General features: G+C 46.9%; 1 protein-coding gene across 22 annotated transcripts in view; it reads left to right on the plus strand.

Annotated features, from left to right (window-relative positions):
- macf1a (microtubule actin crosslinking factor 1a) overlaps window positions 1-16,135 on the plus strand; it is a 114,847-nt gene that overhangs the window by 66,928 nt on the left and 31,784 nt on the right. For all 22 annotated transcript variants that reach the window (XM_052072460.1, XM_052072461.1, XM_052072471.1 and 19 more), the window contains 20 exons: window positions 304-477; window positions 658-825; window positions 1,059-1,256; window positions 1,722-1,895; window positions 1,980-2,103; window positions 2,191-2,390; window positions 2,500-2,817; window positions 2,956-3,122; window positions 3,437-3,593; window positions 3,691-3,802; window positions 3,973-4,032; window positions 4,137-4,375; window positions 4,683-4,812; window positions 5,026-5,225; window positions 5,408-5,900; window positions 6,115-6,713; window positions 6,954-7,142; window positions 7,289-7,495; window positions 8,759-9,076; window positions 9,849-10,031. In XM_052072460.1, the coding sequence (XP_051928420.1) occupies window positions 304-477; window positions 658-825; window positions 1,059-1,256; window positions 1,722-1,895; window positions 1,980-2,103; window positions 2,191-2,390; window positions 2,500-2,817; window positions 2,956-3,122; window positions 3,437-3,593; window positions 3,691-3,802; window positions 3,973-4,032; window positions 4,137-4,375; window positions 4,683-4,812; window positions 5,026-5,225; window positions 5,408-5,900; window positions 6,115-6,713; window positions 6,954-7,142; window positions 7,289-7,495; window positions 8,759-9,076; window positions 9,849-10,031 (4,410 nt within the window). The remainder of the gene's footprint in view (window positions 1-303; window positions 478-657; window positions 826-1,058; window positions 1,257-1,721; window positions 1,896-1,979; window positions 2,104-2,190; window positions 2,391-2,499; window positions 2,818-2,955; window positions 3,123-3,436; window positions 3,594-3,690; window positions 3,803-3,972; window positions 4,033-4,136; window positions 4,376-4,682; window positions 4,813-5,025; window positions 5,226-5,407; window positions 5,901-6,114; window positions 6,714-6,953; window positions 7,143-7,288; window positions 7,496-8,758; window positions 9,077-9,848; window positions 10,032-16,135) is intronic.

Genomic DNA, 16,135 nt, shown 5'->3' on the forward strand with positions numbered 1-16,135 from the left:
ATCTTCGCCCACGCCCCCCCCCAAAAAAGATATTGGGTTTTTGGGTTAACATACCAAATATGTCCACTTATGTGGTATTCTGTGACTCTTCCAGTTTCAGTTTTACAACCTGTTGATGACACGTGAAGCTCAGTGGCGACTTCTATTTCAGAACATCCTGTTCAGTTTCCACCATTGCCAATAGCAATTGAATTGAATTGCTAATGGCAAAAATTGCCTGAATTTTCACCGCCTCAGCACAATATTTTATGAATAACATTTCGCTCCATCTTGGCGATTAATGTTGCCTCTTGTGTGACGCAGGCCGAACTTCAGCGACTGCAAGCACAGCAGACCCAGCTTCTCCACATCAGCCAATCAGTTCGCGCGTTGCTGGACCAGCCCGACTCCACGGTTCCTCCTGAGGAGAAGCGACGTCTGCGAGCCACACTTGATCAACTGCAGTCTGAGCACCAGCAGAAGCTACACACCTGCCAGGTAGACTAGTAGCGATAGTCCATTTTTTTAAATCTAAAAAAGGGGCGGGGGGATCAATTAAAAACAGAATCTCTAATCGAAATCCATAAGCAAAGTTGAGAATCGAAATTTCATCAAATATTCCCCATCTCTACACTAGTTAATGATGTACTATTAACTTTTCGATATTGTTGCTTCCAGGAGCAACTGAGGAAGTCTGAGGCGTTGAAGGACGATCTGACAAAGTTTCTCCAGGAGCACGGCGATCTGGGCACCTGGCTTGAGCAGTGTGAGCAGGAGCTGAAATATTTGGGGGAAGGCGAAACGGACGCTCAAGAACTGAAGAACCGACTGGAGGAGCACAGAAAGGTTCAATGAACACTTGTCAGCGTCCCGTGTTATTTCACGGCAATGCTCGGGTCCCTCTCTCTTCCGTGTCGTGGGGTGTTTGCTGTAAAATGCATCTTGGCACAAAGTGCAACTTCTTCTACTTGCCTGAAGGTGGTGCTGTTAGCGCAGTAACCGCAACAAGGGATGGGAGCCAAAACAGATTCTTCTATCCAGTCGCGAATAAATTTGGATGTTTTCATGGTGTTCCACAGCTGGCCGAGGACATCATCTGCCACAAGGCCGACCTGCGCTTCGTTTCCATCTCCGGTCAGAAGGTTCTTGACTCCTGTCAGGGCGCCATGGAACAGCAAGAAGGCGCGGGCGATGCTGCTGCTCTGGAGGCCACCAAGCAGCTGGTTACGGACCAGCTGCAAGACGCAAACCACAGATATACCTCACTCCATGCCAAGGTGAGCACTTTTTGGAAAAGATGTGCTGTGATCGTTTTTAAAAATGGAATACATTACTGGCAGAGAACGTGTCCTGAATTTTTCAACGGAACCTTTTACCAAGCTCCAAATTCAAATTGACTGTCAAAAATGATTTGGGTTGTACTGAAGCATACCGAAAAGTTGTGACGTGTCCAAAAAAAAAAACACAAAGTAGGTAAGGGGCTTTGTTTTGGGCATATTGGGGGTATATTTGGTTATATAATTATTCAACATGCACACCCAGGCATTGAGACCCATTGTCAACACAGAGATTAAAAAACAAAACCATTTGGGATCAAACTTCGGCTTAGCGAAAAAAAAAGTTATTCATCAATTTTTGGTCAAAATGCTAATAAACAGATGCAAATGGACTTACTTACATTAAGATGACGTTAACAAGCAAAAGATGTTTATCAACTTCTTCCGATGTGTATTTCTGTGCAGTCGTCAGAGTTGGGTGGGCGCCTGTCAGGACTTCTGGAGCGCTACCAGCAGTACCAGGACGAGGTGGTCTCGCTCCACTCTTGGCTCAGCGTCCAGGAGCAGAACCAAAGCATCGCCCAGCCTTGCGGATCGACCGACCCCCAAGCCTTGCAGGACACCCTGCGGCAAGTCCAGGTAAAAGCACGGTTCGCTTACCAAACTGCTCTTGCCATTTGAGCTTCTGGAGCATTTTTTTTTCTCTCCTCTGTGTGCGTTCAGCTACTGCAGGATGAGATGGCCGAGCGTTCGGTTCAGTTGGAAAAGGTGAAGCGAACTGGAAGAGTTCTGGTCAGTGCGGATGAGTTTCCCTCCCTGAAGGCTGTGGACATCTTGTGTGCCGCAGGTCTGAACCACCATCGGCACCCCGCCGCGTTCACGTTGGCAACAGAACCTCTGCTTCCATGAAATGTTCTCTCTCAATCATGTTCAGACGGTTTGGAGAAAAGGTTCTCGTCTCTGACGGCATCCGTATCGGAGCGGGCCAAGCAGCTCCAGACGGCCGTGGCACAGTCGGTCAGTGTGCAGGAGGGGTTGAAGGCTCTGCTGGCCTGGCTCGACACCCTGGATCTAGACCCCGGGCCCGTGGAGCCAACGGTGCAGGCGCTGCAGGACGCCCTGACTCAAAATCAGGTAGGACGCCGGGAACTCCTTTGTGTTTGGAAGTCTTAATAACCTTCACTGTTCTGCGAGGAACTTAAAACCGCTGTATTGACCAATTACATCAAATAACCCTCCCCAGAAACTTCGTCAGGAGCTCGTATCGCGGCAGGGCAGTGTGGAGGCCACGCAGGACTCTGTCTCCGAGTTGCTCCAAAGCCCCGATGCCCCCATGGCATCGGGCTTGCAGGGGTCGTTGGACGAACTTCGGCAAAGGTTCGCCGCCGGCCAGGTCAGCCAAGCAGAGCGGGAGGCAGAGCTGAAAATGTTGCTGCCCCGGCTGGAGAACTATGAACGACTAGCAGGCGACCTGCGGGCCTTCATCCAGAGTCGTGCCAAAGCTCTGACTCCAGCGGGGCAGCCTGATCGCTGCGTGAATGACTACCGGCAGAATGTGCAGGTCAGCATTTCAGCAAAGCATATCATTTTATCTCAGGGAAGTCGGAAAAACTGTCAAAATCATCTTGAAAGTCTGCTTGAAATAATTGAGAAGATCGATGGATCACCCAGCCCTATTTTGAACATGCTTTTTTGACAGGAAGTGAAGTCGGAGCTGCAACAGGAAGCGCCTCAGCTGAAGTCTTTCTGCGGCCTGGCGGAAGAGGTCAGCACATCGCAAGTTTTGAGTCACACACAAAGCCTCCTGGAACACGTCAAAGGCATGTCGGATGACTTCAAGCAACTGGAGGACGATGTCAACCAAAGGTAAGAAAAGACAGCAAGGGAGACATATTTGAATTTTAAATCACACCTTTTGTTTATTACCAACAAAGAAAAGATGAATAGTCACTATGACCTGCTTTACTGTAAACGTTAATTTTATGGATTTATTTCAAGCTTTTCTTAATTTTACCCCCACCCCCCTACCAATTGGAATTTCAACGGGATGATTTGGAATTAGAATGCAATGCACCCAAATTGGTAATCTTATACTGAAATGGATGACGATGAAAAGCTAAAATGATGAGAAGTGGTAACTTCTCTGTCCACCTTCCAATTCTTTCCCCTGCCCGGCGCAGACTGGCGGCCATTTTGGATTGCGAGCAGCAGCTGCTCCACTTCCGTGGGCTCTCTGGCTCCCTCCTCAGATGGCTTCAGGCGGCGCAGGAGCAGCTGCCCGCCAAGGAGGTCGCCCTGGACACTGAGGCGCTGCAGAGGCGAGTGCAGCAGCTGCAGGTGGGTGCGCCAACACTCCACGTTATTTCATGCCTAGTCCAAAGACTCCACTATAACCCGGTGATGATGATGATGATGACAATGATGCCGCCGTTAGGAACTGTCGAAGGAGTGGGAGTCGCAGGCGTCCAGGGTGCAGGAATTGAACAAAAGCAGCTCCGAACTGGAGGCGCAAGTCATTGACATCACAGCCCCACAGAACAAATCGGGTAAAAGCAGCTCCTCGATTCTCTTAACTGAACTATTAAGTATATCACAACCTTTTTTTGCCAGTCAATGCAGTTGTCAGAAACTGCTTTTACAAATTACATTTTATGTCAGGGATTCTAATGCCATAATAGTCTAAAGTAGTTGTGTTTTTTCATTGTGTGTTTCACAGGTGCTCCCCAAATCAACGGATCTGCTCCCGGGAGCATCAACGGCGTTCATACTTGTAAAGGTTGGAATGGCCAAATACATCTGCTTGCATGTTGCATCATCCACACTATTATACACAATTTCTCATCCACGAACGCATCCTTTTTTGTGTTCCTATCCCATCAGACTTGACGGAGATCCAAGTGGCCGTGTCTGACGTCAACACCCGACACGAGGCCCTGGGCGTCGACTTGAAGGAGCGCCTGGGCCGCCAGCAGGCCTCGCTGGAGCAGAGGCGGCAGGCCAGGCGTGGCGCCGAGGAGCTGCAAAGCTGGCTGAAAGACAAAGAGGAGAACCTCGCGCAGGGACATGCAGCCTCGCCGTCCAAGCCGGAAGTGGTTCGGGCCCAGGCCCAGGAGAACAAGGTCATTCATGATTTTCATATCCGTATGTAGATTGCATTACAAGGCTACGTTTGAGATTTTCCTGTGCTATGTGAAAATATGCAATAGAGACTGTTTACGTCGGACAGTATATTTATTCATAGCCAAAATGAACTCAAACCATGTAAATTCATCCACAAAAGTCCACTAACTTTATGGTAACCCAGAATGGGAAAGCCACGGGCTAAGAGGAATTAGTTTTATATGTTGTGGTCAAATGGCAGATAAGCAAAACCCAATGTTAAATTTAGTACTAATCAAGACGTAACATCGAATGATTGATGGCCAGGCACTGATGTCGGAGTTGGCTCAGCAAGCCGCCAGGGTAGAGGAGCTGAAGGGAACCCTGAGGAAGCTCATCGCCGAAAACCCCGACTCCCCCGAGGCAGACACATGGAGGCAACAGTTGCAGGAAATCGGTATGGGCTGCCAAATATGATGTGCGAGTCATCACCACCCTTGACAAATACCTTTTTAACTCATTCAGTAACAGCCAATTCTAGACCAAGTCTGAAAAGACGTTTAAAAACGTCTTTGGGGGTGAATGAGTTGTCATTGGTTTTGAAGAAGAGCAAGAAAACCATTTTCGGATGCACTTAAGTCATCTCTCCCATCGGCCGCCTCCCCTGCAGACTCCCGTTGGCTCTCTGCAAATCAGACGGCGTCGCGGCGTCAGACGGAGCTGGAGGCATGCGCCTACCGGCTGGGCAGCTTTGCCGCGGCAGCGTCTCAGCTCGGCCCCTGGCTGCGTGAGAAGGAGTTAATGATGAGTGTGCTTGGTCCGCTCAGCATCGACCCGAACATGCTAAACACGCAGAAGCAACAAGTACAGGTTTGTGTTTGCACGCGCACACATGCAGACACATTTTGTGTCAAGGAACTAGGTTGAAGTGATCCATCTCAATGCAGAGATGGGCAAATGTCATGCAAGGAATGAGCATTGAGGGCTTTGCTGAACTGAACTGAACTGTCCTTATACTTTGAGAATCTCTGACGAACACTAATTTGTTCTAGTTCATGCTGCGGGAGTTTGAGACCCGTCGACCGCAGTTCGACCAACTCACCCAGTCGGCCGAGGGTATCCTCTTGCAGACACAGGACCCCAAAGAGCTGGAGGATGTCCGGGCCCAGCTGGAGGAGGTTTCCCAGCAGTGGCGTGAGCTGATGGGCAAGCTGGACCAGCGTTCGGAGCACATCAACCAGGCACAGGGCACCAGCGAGCGCTACCACGCGCTCTTGCGTGAGCTGTCGGCCAGCACGGCGGCGCTTGCCGAGCGTCTGGACGGCCAGGCGGAGCTGAGCGCCCGACCCGAGGCGCTCAGGCAGCGCCTCCAGGAGACGGGCGAGATCCGCTCCGAGCTGGAAAGGCGCCGCGGCGAGCTGGCCGAGGCCGAGCAGCTGTGCCAGGAGCTGAGTGCCATCGTGGCTGAGCCTTATCTGAAAGACGAGCTGAAGAAGAGGCTAGAAAACGTCAGCGTCCCGCTCAGGAGTTTGGAGGAACGTGCAGGTGTGGAAAATGGCCTGAGAAATTCACCATCCTGCCTTTTCTTACATTGATCAAATAAACATTTGATAGTTATAGCTCTACTGAGCTTCCTGTTCAGCGAACAAAAGCACATTTAACTCATAGCCAATTCTAGACCAAGTCTGAAAAGACGTTTAAAATCGTCTTTGGGAGTGAATGAGTTTTAAATATGTTTGACTTTTTGTCTTCTCCCCAGCGGACGGTCTGTCTCAGCTGCAGGCTGCGTTGTCCTCCACGCAGCAGTTCCAGCAGATGTTTGAGGACCTGCGCTCGTGGCTTGACCAGCAGACGGAGCTTCGGGACTCGTCGCCGGACGCGCTGCCCTGCCGTCCCGAGGCAGTCCATTCGCTGCTGTCATCTGTCGCCGACCTCCAGCGCTCTGTCGCCGCCCAACGGGGCTCCTATGAATTGATCCAGGCAGAGGGCGCGTCGCTGCTGGCCGCCCTGCCCACCGATGGGGACGAGCGCACTGCCCTGCAGTCCCGCCTCACCTGCTTGCGGCAGGACTGGGAGGATGTCAACAGGAGGGTCTCAGAGCGGGAAAACAGACTGAAAAGCACCCTGAGCCTGGCGGAAAGCTACCAGCGGCACAAGGCCGAATTTGCGCCCTGGCTGGATCAATGCGAGGAGAAAGACGCGGAAATCCAGCCGTCGCTCGACCCTTTGTGTCTGGATGAGGCCCTACAGAAAGTCAAGGGGCTGGCCTTGGACCTGGAGCGACGACAAACCCTGCTGGTGGCCTTCAATACAGCGGCGGATCAGCTGCTCGATCAGGGCTGCGTCGGAGCGGATGAGGTACTTTCTGTCTCATGACCTAACACCTTTCCCAATGAGTCAGCACAATGTTATTTTTATAGTTAAAGGCATTTTACAAATTCAAGTGGCAAAAAAGTCCTCGTATCATATACAGTGAAAAATTGCCATCTAGGAAGTAGCTGTTCCCAACTGCACTCAAGCACGGGTTTGAGAAGCTTACTGTCCGTCACACTGTTCAATGGCTTCAAATGTAAGATTATGCTGCTCGCTAACCTTAAGGTCCGAGACGAGAAGGCGCAGCTGAACCGGCGCATGGACGCCCTGGGCGAGCGTCTCCTCGGTAGCACGTCGCAGCTGGAGGAGCTCTCGGGCCGACTCAAGGAGTTTGAGGAAGGTCGGCAGGCGGTGGAGAGACGCCTGGAGGCCGCCAAGCACCAGATCGAAGTCCAAGAGGCGCTTGGACCTCAGGTACTTTAAGATATTGATTGCCAATAATTGTTTTGTGGTGCTGATTGACAATTTATGAAGCATATGTAATTTGTCTTTGTTGGGGCTATGCCGGTTACATATACAGTACTAATCTCTTAATAAACATCTGGATGTTGTCATTTCAGGCTTGTAGCGCTAAGAGCTTGGAGAGGCTGAGGAGCCAGCAGGAAAACCTAGCATGCCTGCAGCCTCAGGTGGTCTACCTGCGCGACCTGGCACAAGGACTGGTGCAGGATGCCCCCCAGAGGCCAGAGGGCAGCACTGAGGGCGCGCAGAGGCTGCAGGAGCAGGCGAAACACACCCAGAACGAGTTTGATGATGTCAGCAGCAAGGTGAGAAGAAATGTTTAGTGCAATTGCTTAAATCGTTGGGAATATGTGCCAGGACCCACACGCCATAGATGAAAACACACAATATAGGGTGTTCACTTGAAGGAAACAAAAGGAGACTCTTGTTTGCACCGTTCAACAAGAATCATGCTTGCTTCAAGCTTTTTTGTCACCGCCATCTGAAATGCACTGTAAAACGGACAAATATTCTGCATTTAAGCAACAAAATGTTCAAACGTTTAATTTTGTCGAATGAAACAATGCTAACATATGCTAACTCTCATCGCAAAACACCAAAGACTGGCTAACGAATCTAATCTTGCATTTATTTGTCTTCAGGAAAACACACAGAGCAGCAGCACATACAAACAGAAAAAGCTTCTATATTCTCAGTGTGTGTGTGAACAAGAGCAAAACATAGTAATACACTGAAAGCACCCAACTCTGAATTTAGACTAGCTTGTACATTACACTTTAAGACATCTAAAAGTCTCTGATATAGTGGTGTAAATGATAACCATAATTTAGCAGAAATTCTGTGCATATTTCAAGATCACGATAATGTAAATATTAGCATAGCAAATCAATTGAATGAGTAGTACTGCACAGCTGAGCTAAACAGTTTAGAAGTGTGTGCGTGTCTTAAATCATGCTGAAAGAAAACAGAGCTACTGAAGAAGTTTGGCTTTTTGACTTCCTGCACCCGTATATGGTCAGTGTGAATCTTTGACACACGTGATATGTAAACCGTTTGGCAGCCCGCTGTATTTACATCTCAACAGCCACGCCATTCGGCACACTGGTACACGCTCAGATTTTATGCAAATGCACGATCTAGTGTACCTTGACCAGTGAGGACAACGCCGTTTAACAGAGTGTTTAGTTTCATGAAATTACCTTGTAAAATACATCTTTACTAAATTAAAAAAATTAAGAATAATAAAAACAAACTTAGGAAATGAACGGCAACGCGACAATACTTTAAATGTAAGATATACATTTACAAAAGTGAAAACTAATTTGTGGAACTGACAAATGACTAAATATGGAAACAAAATTAACTTTTAAAACACAAATTTGTGAAAGTTTTATTCAATTGAAAATGCAAAATGGGAAGCAGTATTCCACGATAAAGTACCCATTGAAAACATATGACAGGGTAAATGTTTTTTTTGTAGCTGTAAAGGAGAATACTGTACATGTACAAATAGATCCACGAAACACAAAAATCTCTAAAGTGATTTTGTGCTCCTCTCCCTCCATCAGCTGGAACAGTGTTGCTCCACGCTGGAATCGCGTCTGCACGGCGTGGGCGAGGTCCAGTCCCACATTCGCGACGTCTTCTCACGGCTGGCCGACCTGGACGACGAGTTGGACTCGCTGGGCCCCGTTGGGCGAGACGCTGACTCCCTGGCCTCGCAGGCGGACACGCTGGGGGGCTTCCTGTCGCGTCTGGCCGCCCTCCGCACGGAGCTGGAGACGCACGCCGCCGAGTGTACGGGCATGTTGCGTCGCGAGGGTTCCTCGCCTGACCTGCTGGCTCTCAGGCGTGAGACAGAAGCGCTTGGTCGGCAGGCTGGAAAGGTGAGAGGAAGGAGTGGGGGTGTGAGGGCATCTTTTTCTTTTTTTTTTAAATTTTTTTTTTCAATTAGAAAAAATGGCTACAAAAACAATTTTCAGATCAAAAATACAGATTTTAATGAATTGCAAAACTGTATTTTTCCCCCACATTAATAAATTTACAAATGAAAAAAGACAAAACCCAAAGAGAAAATGTAAAAGAAAAATGTTGAAAACTACACTTTCAAAATTATAATTGACAAAATTTATTTTTGTCATTTATATTTACAAATGACAAATTTAAATGAATTATAAAATAGTCAAATAAAATGGAGATTGAATAAAAATATTTTCAGCAAATTAAAAATGATCATTTTAAAAAAATGACACAATATGAAATAAATGTCCACCATTAACTCATTCAGTACCAGCCAATTCTAGACCCCCCCCCCCTTTTTTTTAACTCTAAGTCTTGGAAAGTTTGAAAAAAAAAGTATCTGGGGTTGAGTATGTGGTGAATATAAATGTCTTTCGGAGTGAATGAGTTAAATAAAATTGTATTTAACAAAATTGAAAACAAAATTATCACATCAAAAACACAATTTGCCAACGCATTTCTTATATAAAAGCTTTCTGAAATGAAAACTAAAGTTATGCCGTCACATTTATGAAAATCAAAAGAAAAAAATTCAAGAGATGGAAAAAAAAAATGCGCATATGGAATGGCACAGTAAAATAAACAAACCTTTACAATCAAATCAACACATAAAAATGACATGTGCCATGTGGGTTGCAGCTGAGCGAACGCGGCCAAGCGCATCTGGTGCAGATCCAGGACGCCTCCGAGCGAGTGGACGACTTCTACCGGCTGGTGGACGAACTGCAAGGCCTGCTGGGAGCCGCCGAGGAGGGTCTGAACACGCAGGCCCCGGTGGGCTCCGAGGTGGACGTCATCAAGCAGCAGCTCCTGGACTTCAAGGTCAGACCTGCTTCATTTCTCTTTGCTGCTTCTGCTGTTCTTTTTGCATTTGTCACTTCTCACACAAGACCCGCCCCCACTTCTCCTGCCCGCCTAAAAATACCAAAAGTGCCATTGGAAAAATGCCATTTTTGCGCTCATGAATCCGCCTCCCACTGTTTTGATCTCTTGTTGCCGTTTAACTTTGTTTCCCAAAAGCGAAATGACTTTTTTGGAATCTTTGTCACCATTTTGGAGTTTTCTGCATGCCTGAATACTTGCCAAGTTATGTATATTGGTTGTCTCCAACACGAGTTCCCCAAAGCGAACTCGGGAGCGCACTGTAGAAAGGATACAAAATAAAAAGGATCCCCTTTCTCCGGTTTCCCCAATCGGCATGAAATTGTGTGTTCCCCAACATTCATAACGGGACATAGCACAAAATCTCAAGAAGCCATGCCTAAAATTGAACAGGAAATCAGCTGTTTTGGGTTTGGAGCATTCTGGGTGAATTCCATAACTCATATGTTGGCATATGCAACATCTGTCTCGGATACCCGTTTCCAACTGGCCGAATTTCTTGATAGGAATTTTTCAGTTATCTCTTTGGAATTTGCCCATGCGTCCTTTTATAATTAACATACCCGCTCAATTTTGTCTCGCTTACCGAACTTGGTGCTCAGGCTGGGTGGAGGATTGATGTATTCAAACTTTCTAGCTGAGATTGTCATGTGACACGAATAACTCATTGTTGCGTTGTTCATTGGACCATTTCAATCTTGACCATCTTGTGTCCTTGTGCTGCACTTGAAAATATGGAGCCGGCCACAGGAATGTGCTTTAGAGGCGCCACTCTTGGCCTTTTTTCACAGGCATGCATGCTGCCCTTTTGGTCGCCAGGCCATCACTAAAAAGATCATTTTTTGGGCTGTGATGTCACTTCCTGTGTTTGTGGGCCCAGGAGACATTATGATGGTGTCTGTGGGTCATTTTCTGAGGTGATGGATGGCTCATGTGAAAAGGCATTCGAAACATTCCGGCGTGCATTTCTTTCTCCCCCGACCAGTGGGAAAAAAAGAGAGAAAGAAAGCAAGCGCGCCCCCGCTGCTGCGAGCTTGTGTGGGAGGATGGAATAGCGCTGGCCTTCGTTTTCAGAATCCCATCTTTTCTCCTCATTCTACAGCTAAGTCAAAGCCCCTCAATCATCAGACATAATTGTTTGGTATTACACTCTGTCGGTAGAGTTTTGTGATTGATGGCAAGTTATCTGATTCGAGCCACAAGTGGCAGACTTCCTGTCATTCCAGGCATGGTTTCTTGATGCATTTTTGTGGGTCTACTGATGATAGCATGCCTACCAAATTTCATGTTGCTTAGTGAAACTGGAATCGGCAGTGGCTCCTCGTGGGAGGGACATTTATAGTCAAGTTGATGTGGGGATGTAGTTAAGGATAGCAGCCCAGAGATCTCATTATGCTGCCGATATGTGGGGCAAAGTGTGCTAAAACTTTTAAAGCACTATCAAACCCCTCCCTTGTTATTCCCCATGTGCATGTAAGCGATCCCCCTCCATTCCAAAATCTGTCTGGCCTCCCCTCCCCCGATGGACCCTTTTCCAATCCACAGCCATGATGTCATACAACCTCAACGGAATGGGTGGGGCGCAAAGAGGGGAGGGGGGGGGGGTCAACTTCATTATTGGGGGCAAGGTTCATGGTGGGCGTGAGGTGTGCTTGTTTCCCACCAGACTTTAATTTAAACATGGCCGCCGGATGCTTCTGATTCCTTGCCGTCTTTTTCCGGACAGTGCGGGGAATCTCAGCTGTCCATATATTTATACGCACACACAAACACACACACACAATTGCACATTTAGGGTGCGGCAACAGCCCGCCCACCCCCAACTCGTGCAGCTGACGCACGCACGCACACACGCACACACACACACACACACACACACACACACACACACACACACACACACATGCACATGCACGGGCTCTGCAGCCTGTCCTGAGTATGTCCAACTGTAGCTATACAGTACACAACATCTTGTGTGTGTGTGTGTGTGTGTGTGTGTGGGTGTGGGTGTGTGTGTGTGTGTGTGCGCACTTAAGTATGTGTCAATGACTGTTAACCTATCCTACCCCCTTTTCATATTCCTCGCCTCCTCTACTAACATTACCTAATCAATTCATCCTCCACCTCGTCAGAGTCTCAACAGAGCACCTTTTAGCCAATGAGTCATTGTGACACACACACACACACACACACGCACGCACGCAGTCTCTCTCTCTCACACAGCCGTCGTCATAGTCGAGAGGTTGATTGTTAACTCGGCTACCCGGTTTAGCGTTATCACTCAATATCTTCAGACCAACACTTATCCAAGCAGGCAAATCTTAATTTGGAATTTTTGTCTTGTGTACTGGGAATCTCAAAAGAAGTTTCCTTTGCGGAACGACGGGACAATTCATATGACCCACTTTAGCTCGGCGCTTACACCCATTATTTAAAAGACACCGTGTGTGTGTGTGTGTAAGGAGGCTGATGTCACTTGGCTCACATCATTCCTGTAAACTTGATTTGCCTGACTGAACTTTTCCTGTAACACGTGACTCTCACTCTTTCTCTCTCTCACACACACTCACCTACTCACTCACGTCTCTCCAAATGAAGAACAATGTTCGCTTTTCGTGTTCTATGATTCAGAGGTATATTTCAGAAATGGTGTGTGCGTGTGCTCCACTTCCAGGTTGTGTGTTGCCTCATCTGTTGTGAATTACCTTAGTATGCCAAGCCTCGGGCCCGCCTACTCGGTTTTATTTATTTTAGTTTCATTTGAGATGATATTTCATATCTTCTTTTGTCTCGGAAGAGGTCAACTATTAGGAGTGTCCGCGTAGTGTCTCTTAATTACACACACGCACACACACTTCTTTTGTTCGGTCTGCGCATTTACCGCCAAAGCACATGCGAGCTCTCAAGTGTTTACGACGTGGAAAGTCCTTGCCGCGTTATTCACATGCGCGTATCAAACTTGGTGTGTGTTACGTCCGCATGCGTGGGTAGGGACATGCTGCCTGTGAAGTTGTGTGTCCGGGAGGAATCGGGCTGCTGGGTTAATGTTTAAATGAAGGCAAAGAAGTGGGTGACTCAGGAGGAGGGTGACTGTTGTTGGAAAAGAGCTTAAGTAAACATATGTGAACAACAAAAAGAATTGTTAGCAGCATTTGAATGTTATGTGGCCGCCCATGTACGGTATAAATAAATTGCATCTATGTGTTATGTTAAAAAAAATCAACAAATAAAATCACGATAACTAAAAATAATACTTGCTTTGCTGCTCCATTTGTGTGAAAGTAGTAGGTTTAATGTTTGTGATCACCAACATTTTTTCAAATATATGTTAGCTCGTCTTTCATGTTTCGCGCAATATGTTAGCATTGAGCTAATGGGCAGAAATATAAATTGGCTTAACATTTTGGTGTTTCTTTGCTGTTCGTTAATTAATTTATGTGTCCATTTTACAATTCAGCTGCGATGAAAAAGGAAGTGAACCTCCTATTTGATGGTTGGTGACGTGCTCCTGTTGTAGTAGAGCAGTCAAGGCTTGCCTGCTCTTCTTGGTGTGCAGTTAGTTACCTTCCTCGGACTAAGAGCTGTCCTGATAATGATGATGGAGGAAAGGAGATAACGAATGGAGAAGCCTTTGCCTAATCACATTTAACCTTGAGCACATCACTGAGGGTCAAACGGTCACACTTGTCAATAACGGCAATAAGGGTGGAGGCGTGACACTGTTATTTAAATGAGTTGAATCCTTATATAGCCTCCATTTTCTTTTTAGCGCCTCGACTTATGCGAGCAACAGAAGGCGCAAAGGCTTTTGAGAATCACATTGCTCCTTTTGCGTCCGACATTCATCGACAAAAAAATCAACATTTGGAAGCCTTTCTCATACACTAAAAGCCATGAAGGCAGTTTTTTATCACGACATTTGGTAATCATGTCTATGGAGATTCACAGAAAAGTATCAAGAAGCTGTGTTGTGATAAGATAGGAAGTCTGCGATGTTGGTTCAAAGTCGCCATTTTAGGGTTATTTCCAGGTATTTCTGTCCCGAATATAGGTTCACTTAGCAACATAAAATATGGTAGGCATGTCTACTATGAGTGACCCACAAAAAAAAAGACAAAAAATCTCAAGATTCCATTCCTGAAAAGACACTGGAAGTCCACCATTTTGGGATATTTTTTTTTTTAATCCCTTACGTGTTGGTGGAGCCTGGCAGCGAAGCTAAATAACTCCCCATCAATCTTGAAACACTTAATAACACAACTCCATAAGGTCAGGAGCTTGAGCAAATGTCGTGTGGTGGTGATGGTGGCGCCTTTAAAGATTTGTAGCTGCCCTCTACAGGAAGATCACTCCTAATGTTCGTTCAGTCTATATTGGAGTCCTTTGTGGGACTTTCTCTTATTTTCACCTCACTTTTCCTCCATGCAAATAAGTCTTCATGATTGTGAAGGAAGGGTTGGGGGGGGGGCACACCTGATCACGTGAGATATTGTGCATTGTGTGGGTGTGTGCAACAAAGCAGTGAAAAACTGCTTTTGTTTCCACCAACCACTTGCCTGAGACACAGCAGTGACAGCTGCAGCGCAACTGACTGTGTGTGTGTGTGTGTGTGTGTGTGTCTGTGTCTGTGTGTGTTTGCGGTTGCAAAGAAAGACTGGAGTATTTAGCACATTTGACATGCAGGCCACGGGTGCGACAGTCGAGTGAGGCTTCGATACTAGTGTGCATTGTTGGGGGTCTGAGGAAGACCAGCACCCGGTGTTGCGGATGCTTTGCTTCAAGGGGAACACATGAGTAGAGTAGCCACAAATTGTACTCAAGAGTCGTGTTGATATTGAATGGCTATATTATTATAAGATATTGAATGAATATACCTCAACTAAAAGCAATTAGTCCTCCAAATAGGATACTTCAGATAAGGACCTGGGTATTGACTAACTTGACTAAATTCTGCCCCAATTAACTGTTCTTAAAACTGGAAACTGTGCGAATAAGGATATGCAAACAAAATAATCCAAAATGTAATGGATTCCATTTTATTTTTCTGCCTATTTTGTTTAGGGAGCTGTGTAACATTGATTTCCGAGATGACTTTTGATTGCATGGCTTTGAGTGTGCGTTTCACCAAGTTTTGTGAGAAAAATCACACTTGGGCGCGCCAGTTTGTGAGATAACTCGGCTAGCAGAGTTGTTGCTACTTGGTGGACCAAGGAGGCGGAAGTACACACGTGTCCCTGGGAAGCCTGAAACGTTAGATAACATGGCGAGAACAATGTGGCAGCGCATTTAAGGGTGTAGCGGGTGACTGTGTCGCCACTCGCTCGGGATCTGCTCACAACTTTTGCGTGGAATTCTGAAGAGCCAGACCACTAACCCCACCCCGCCCCCCCACCACCACCCCGCCCCTCCCACCACCACCCTCCTCGGCCTCTCCCACTTACACTCTCCATGGTCTCCCCCAGCCTGGATTGAGTTTCAGACGGGAATGCGCAAGTGGAGCCTGTGTGTGAATCACCCGCTTTTGTATGAATGTGTATTTAAAAGTGCACTTAATTGTTGCAAAGAAGCAGCTCAACAAAGCCTGGACTGTTGCTTTGCTGGTGGAAGACTCGCTCATTCAATCACGTGTCAACTCTTCTTGTGCTCCGTGTGTACACTCCGCTCCCATTGGAGCTTTTTGTGCAGCTTAGAGAAGGGGCAAAGCGTTTTTTTTTTGTTTTTTTTTTTACAATAGTTTTTGCCAGACAGGTGAGCCTTATTTTGCCAGACATATTCCTCCTTTAATTGTTGTAGCGTGTTGCTTTCCTGCGGTATTTCCGACACACAACTTTCTCTCCAGATCACCCCCCCCCCTTTTTTTAATTTTTTTTTAAGCAAGACAGGAAACCAGCATGATTGGAGCACTTCCTGTGTTTGAATACCCGTGCAGGAAACAGAACAAACTGAGTTAAATTCAAATACAAACAGAGAGAGGGAGAGAGAGGGAGGGAGAGAGAGAGAGAGAAAGAGAGAGAGAGAGTTTTTTTCAGCAGCTGCAAACCATT

The sequence above is a fragment of the Hippocampus zosterae genome, chromosome 7, assembly GCF_025434085.1.
Source record: "Hippocampus zosterae strain Florida chromosome 7, ASM2543408v3, whole genome shotgun sequence".
In the NCBI taxonomy this organism is placed as follows: Eukaryota; Metazoa; Chordata; class Actinopteri; order Syngnathiformes; family Syngnathidae; genus Hippocampus; species Hippocampus zosterae.